Raw genomic sequence first — 6,852 nt, 5'->3', positions numbered from 1 at the left:
TCACAAATTTTGAAGAACATGTTGAGCTATCTCTTTGACAGCAGAAAGTGCTTCTAAGCAAGTTGGTTTAATTTCTCTAGGAGGAAGCAAAAATCCGTATGTTCCTGTGTCCCGAAGCTCGATGGTAAAAGAGTATTTAATGCCAAGATCATAAGCCCAGTCGTCTGACCCTCCAGGAGCTAAATCTGAGTGTGGAAAGGAAAATAGTTAAGAGTTACCTGAAACCAGAGCTTTGTTTTCCTGTTCAAAAGCTGGCTTCTGATGCTAGCAAGAGGGTGCTATCATGCCTGTTGTGTTAAAAGTCATACTTACAAATTGTTTGTGCACCAGCACCAGGTCTGTAAATCTTATTTGTTGTCCTTTTAATAGCTTTAGCTGCTTTCTTTGCCAGACTTTCCTAAAATTAAATAAAACATTATTAACTTCATAGTGTTGTGATAAGTGTATATGTATTCTGTCAGGATTTATTTACCCTATGGATCTTGTATTACTTAAATACACATGGAAAACCCACAGAAGGTGGTTAAAATTTTCAGCATATGCTCATGATACAGATCGCATTTCTGCTATAGCTACATAAAATGTACAGGCAGGACCTCGCCACCCACTTCAGACAACAAGCTGTCATCAAACCACTGGTTCCCTCTTGTCCTGTATTTTTCCTTTTCCACCACAGTGTTTAAGTCCCTGTTGATGTATGTAGGATTGACAAAAACAGCAGCAGCAGATTTGCATTGAGGGAATTCTACTTGCAAGCCGTGAAGAAGACTTAAATGCTCAGAATTAATACATCTCTTTCTGCTTAATAGGGAAGGATTCACAAATGTACTAGTGTTGTTCACTCACAAATGCATTTTTTTTTAGTGCAGTATATAAAATAGTTTGTCTCAGGAAATCAAACAGTAACTAAGACAGTGTAAGAACATGATGTTGTTTGGGGGTAGTTGGTTCTATATTTGCATTACTGGATTTCTTTTTCTTTTCTTCTTCTGAACATGCTGGCACTACTAACCAATGGAAATTCTGTATTGGACTGTCTGGGTTTTGTCTAATGAAGTAGGATGCTTCTAATGCTTTAATTGTGTACATTATGCAGCCCTCTTAACTGTACAACACTTACTTTCTAATTTGTTTTTTTTAATACAATTTTTTAAAATAAAATACATTAAGTGACATGGGAGATGCATGAGGTTGAAAAGCAGTAAAAATTACAGCAGTGTGTGCAAATGCCAATCCCTTGTCTTTTAAAACTCTCTTGTCCTTATGCCTTGTGAGATATTAAATTACGTGTTCACCTCAGACGTGTGTTGTGTTCCCATATGGCCAATCCCAAAGCCTGCAAACCTGCTTTTTGGGTCCTTTACAAGATTTCTGCTCCTTTCATACTGCTAGGCAGGAGCCTCTACTGCAAGTAAAATAATTTCTTGTCTCATCACTTGGAGCATAGGAAACAGCAAAAGTGGGCTAGGAAATGCAGGAGCGGGAATTCCTTGCTCTAGGGGATTTGATGTCTTTACATAAGAAAAATACTGCTAAGCTGTTCACCTACTCTTATGGCTTTATTACTGGGTATTAGCAAATCCCATTTTAGCCTGGATATTCTTTACAGATCCACATAAATGCAATCTTTTTCTATTTCAAACTCTCTGTCTTCTGGGAAAGTTTTTACTGTGTAATTTGGTGGATCAAGAATGTAAAACTCTGCATAAGCAGGATATGTTTTCCATCCTGCCACTAGGACCATTTTAAATAACAAATCAAAAATAGCAAAACACTTTAATAAAAATAGCAAGTGTCCGCCAGAATACTCCTTTCCTTAGGTATGTGGGGAGTATTTTTCAGTTACAAGCCCAGGTAATTTCAGAGGTTGTGAAAACCATACCACATAATAAAGAATTTGCACAAGTATCTTTGCGAGGTGTCCAAAATACCAAGACCCAGCTCTTCTAGCAGCAGCTTCAAAGTATGAGACGTTGATGATGGATCAATCTGGAATAACTCTTTTAATTTTCCATAATGTTCAGAAGATGCTTGCTATTCTAGACCAGCCAAGACTTCTTTGAGTTCTCAAGAACATCAGGAGAAATCTCGTTACCTAATTCTTCATCTTCAACGCTCTGTGACTCCCTCATTACAAGCCTAACCAAGCAGGGTAGGAAGTTCTGAAATGTATGGAGCTTAAAGAGATGGGAAGACTTACCAGTTCATCGTGGTCTTTGCTTTTGTCCCTAGTGTAAGAATATGGAAACAATACCAGCTGGGAGTAGGAGTGCATGGTTATGTATGCTTTAATGCTGTCTTTGTGATCTCTGATAAAGCGAGCCACTGCTTTCACTTCAGGTTCAGACTCTGGGTAGGGTCCACAGTATATCTCGTGACATTCATTGGGAGATGCTCCTTGCCCTGTAACAAGAGTGCACAGGGTTACTGCTTAGCTTCTTCCCTTCTGAGTTTCTGTTTGTCTGAAAGAGCAGAGTGTGATGCTGATACACAAGAAACCATGGACTCCAGCATGAGAAGAGATCAGTGTGAGCCTATTAGGATTTCTCACTATACTCTTCGAAAGAAAACTGAGAAGATGAGAAGAAAAGAAATAATTCAAAAGTCTTAGAGAAGATGAAAATACTCCATTTAAATTCATGAAGAACAAGACTGTGAGATCCCCTCTTAAAGTCTAGAAGTGCTACAGGAAAAAAAACCAACAAACTATTCTAATTGGTTATCTCAGGGGAAAACCAACTGCCAATTGGAAACTGGAGAAATGCAGATCAAATTGAAAATAGTGTACCAGGTTATTAAGAATGAGGAAGACTAAGCACTGGAACAAGCTACCAAGGACACAAATATGTTTCACCATTTTTGTTATCTTCAGAATAAGGCCAAATAATTTTGTTTAAGCAGCCAGGATCCTTAGTATTAAATGTTAGCTCTTCATGTTTTAATACATTCTGTAAATGTGTTGTAAATGGACATTATCCTTAAACCTTATGCAGGAGTAAAGCTCACTGAGTACTTCAAAACCCACATAGCCATCTTCATTCCCAGGCACTGGGACACTTTAACAGATGTCCATCTTCTAGAAATAATAATGTCAGCACATCTGCAGGGTAGCAGCCCTGTAGAAGCAAGGCAAGCTGTTGTCATATGGTACAGGAGGGAGGAAATGTCTTCTGATGCCAGTGATATCTAGGGAAGATCTATAGTATGCCACAAAGTAGGGAAATATCTGGACCATAAAATCAATTCATTTTGATATATACATATGTGCTCTAGTTAAGTAAAAGTTGCAAGGCTTTTTGTGGGTGTATTCAGGAGAGATTTACCTGTGATAGATAGAAGGACTAGGCAATTCAATGATCTCTGGCTGTCCATGTGTATATAAATGTGTATTTTCATTTTTTCAACTGTTCCACATCAAGGACTGAAAATAAATCATCAGGTGATCCACACCCTTGAATGACACAGCAGAGGAAGCAGAAATACATATTGAAGAGGGAAGGCTATGAGGCAGAGGTGCCAACAGAGACAAAGGGCCTGGAAGATCTGGGTAAAAAACTGACTGGGTTGCTGAGACCAGAGAGTTGTGGTAAATGAGGTCAAATTTAGTTGGCAGCTGATCACGAGTGGTGTCCCTCAGGACTCAGTTTTGGGGCCAATCTTGATCAACATCTTTATTAATGATCTGGATGAGGGGATTCACCCTCAGAAAGTTTGCAGATGACACAAAATTAAGTGGGAGTGTTGATCTGCTTGAGGGTAGAAAGGCTCTTCAGAGGGACCTGGACAGGCTGGATTGATGAGTCAAGGCCAATTGCATGAGGTTCAATAAGACCAAGTGCTGGGTCCTGCATTTCAGTCACAAAAACCCCAGGCAATGCTACAGGCTTGGGGAAAAGTGTCTGGAGGGCTGCCCAGCAGAAGAGGACCTGTGGGTGCTGGATGACAGCTGGATGAACACGAGCCAGCAGTGTGCCCAAGTGGCCAAGAAGGCCAACAGCATCCTGGCTTGTATCAGGAATAGCATGGCCAGCAGGACCAGGGAAGTGATCCTGCCCCTGTATTCAGCACTGGTGAGGCTGCACTTCCAAGTACTGCGTTCAGGTCTGGGCCCCTCACTACAGGAAGCACATTGAGGTGCTGGAGCATGTCCAGAGGAGAGCTACCCAGTTGGTGAAGGGTCTAGAGAACAAGTCATACTAGAGGTAGCTGAGGAAACTTGGTATGTTTAGTTTGGAGAAGAGGAGGCTGAAGGGAGACCTCATTGCCCTCTACAGCAACCTGAAAGGAGGTTGTAGGGAGGTGGGTGTTGGCCTCTTCTCCCAAGTGAATAATGACAGAACCAGAGGAAATGGCCTGAAATTGCAGCAGGCGAGGTTTAGATTGGACATTAGGAAGAATTTCTTTACTGAAGAGTGGTCAGGCACTGGAACATGTTACCCAGAGAAGTGTTGGATTCACCATTGTTGGAGGTATTCAAGAAACTTGTAGATGTGGCATTCAGGGCATGCTCTAGTGGACATGATGGATTGTAGGGGGGGGTTGTAGGTGTTTTTTTGGTGGAGTGTGGGTGGGTGGTTGTGTTTGTTTGGGTTTTTTTGCATTGATGGTTTGACTCTGTGATCTCAGAGATCCTTTCCGGCCATGACGGTTCTGTGATTCTGTCAGAAACAAGGGTACTGGGACACAGAGAGGGGTGGTACATTTTGAGTTCTGGGATATGCATATAACCCTTAATGTTGCAGAGTAAAGGGGGATTTCACAGTCCATGAAAATTCATGTACATGAAAGTACAAGCAATTCCTGGCATCTGTGCAAAATCATGCAAAAGTGGCCAAATGAGACTTATTTTTCCCACTGTTCTGTTTTGTGCAGAAGTCAAGTACTGTCTATAGAAAAAGCCAATGAAGAATCTGTTGGCCAGTAATCTTGGATTAATGTTCTGTCTGCTTTCCTAAATCCTAGGTCATGCTGAGAAATCTGGCTTCCAGTCAAATTTACTTCCACAGAGTAAGTGTATTGGTTTTAGTAGAGTAGTTTTGCTTTTATTAGTGTAGAAGTGTAATGTATAAGTGCATTTAGTATATTTTGCTCTTCATAAAAACCATGAGGACTTTGTACCTGTTCATAAAGTTGTTATCTGAGCAGCTGGAGAACAAATGAATGTGGCAGTACAGCTCTGATTAAATGCATAGATATAAGCCCTGGAACTTTGTGGTGATGCAAAATGTGTTCACAAATAAATCTGAAGCCAGTGGAAGTCTGAGCATTTTGCCCCTCTGACAAGAACTGTTCTCTTTTTAAAAGTATGTGAATAAAGATTAAATTGCAGGTTCCCATGAATTTATGTTTGTTTCCCATGGACACAATTGTGTTATTATATTCAGTTGACACAACTAATAATAATTACAACATTATTATAAAGTGACGAAAGTCTCTTGGGTCTCCTGAATATCCTGGTGAGCTCCTGATGTAGAAACCTAGGGAGACTCTTACAGTCATCTGCTTAAGTTATTGGAAACACCTGACTTTGGTGCTTAGATTAATCTGTACAAACAGGTTTTTTTTCTCCAAGAAGCCTGCAAAGTACTGAAGCTCCTCTCTTCTATGTTTTCAACCATGTGTACGAGCGGAGCATAGCATGGCTGAAAGTGCTATGAGTGTTTCCCTAGTTACTAAAGTTAGATGTTCTGCTTTTTCTCTGTAGGAACGATACATATTTTGTCCAAAGACTTCTTTAGAGAAGAAGCACTCCCTAGTCTACCTGTATTTTTCTGCTCTTTGTCAAGTAGAATAATTTCTCCACCTCAGAAGTTGTTCACTGTGAAATGTGCTTGGCAAGTTAAATGTGTTACATTATATAACCCTCCCCTGAAACTAATATCTGTATCACATAGGCCTTTTGCTGTTATTTCTTCAGACTTCTCCAAGTTGTGTTTTTATGACATTTTTTGGTGTGTTTTCATGACATACTGAATATCACATTTAAATCTATGCAGTTGGTCCCCTTCTTCATTTTTTTCTGTATAATAGCCATGGATGATAAACAGACATCTTTATTGCCAGTTTTAGCAATGGGCTAAAATCACTCAAAGTCACACCAGGCTCTAGTGTCAGCACTGAGTGAAGCCAGATCTGAGCTGTAAGGTAACATTTAAAAATAGTTATTCTGCAGACTATTAAAAAGTTGTCAAGCACTGAAGTGCCTGGCAGTAAGAAAATGTGATATAGCCTTGACAGCAAACACTGAGAGCCAAGAAATCTTGGTCAGCTAGGCATTACTGAAGGATAACTGACCAGTTCATACAACACAGTGGAGCATCTACTCAACTGGGTGGTGCAACAGGCACTGGGTGACATGGCAAGGGCCACCTGTGACCTCTTTCCTCCTTCCCCACACAGCCCGCATCTTGTGTGTCATGGTCTGATGCAACTGCCAGGATCCAGCATCCCGGTCCCTCTCTCTCTTGCCATTGTGTTGGGAAGAGGTTAGTCCCTGGTGTGGAGGACTTCCTTGGGAGGAAAAATCCTGGGTCCCAACAAAAAGTATCTCACGTATCTCTGTGACTCTGTATTTAGGCTGGAGAAGTAAGAACACTGAGTAAGTGTTCACTGGTTCTTATCAGATACTCAGCTACATTTGTCTTTATACCAACGTTGTGAAATGAGAAAGGAAAATGCTTTCAAAAGAAATATTTTTAAAGGCTAAAAGTAAGGCAGGGATATGATAGGAAACTGTGTCATACCACACCAGTGAGCATCAAAATTCCTGTTCATGTCGGTACCGATGCACTTGCTGTTACCGTGCGATGAGCGGCTCTTTCTCCACAGCCGGTTCTATGAAAAGAGAGACAC

The 6,852-nt window shown here is 40.7% G+C and overlaps 1 protein-coding gene across 1 annotated transcript in view; it reads right to left on the bottom strand.

Moving 5' to 3' along the window:
- Window positions 1–6,852, bottom strand: part of CPB2 (carboxypeptidase B2 (plasma)) — an 18,916-nt gene continuing 12,064 nt past the window's right edge. Inside the window, exons 8-11 of the mRNA XM_010000865.1 lie at window positions 6,744–6,834; window positions 2,201–2,403; window positions 313–397; window positions 1–185 (exon numbers count right to left, since the gene is read on the bottom strand). Of these exons, the coding sequence (XP_009999167.1) occupies window positions 1–185; window positions 313–397; window positions 2,201–2,403; window positions 6,744–6,834 (564 nt within the window). The remainder of the gene's footprint in view (window positions 186–312; window positions 398–2,200; window positions 2,404–6,743; window positions 6,835–6,852) is intronic.

This window comes from Chaetura pelagica, unplaced genomic scaffold (assembly GCF_000747805.2).
Source record: "Chaetura pelagica isolate M959 unplaced genomic scaffold, ChaPel_1.0 scaffold115, whole genome shotgun sequence".
NCBI lineage: Eukaryota > Metazoa > Chordata > Aves > Apodiformes > Apodidae > Chaetura > Chaetura pelagica.
This window is presented reverse-complemented; position numbering and strand designations above follow the sequence as displayed.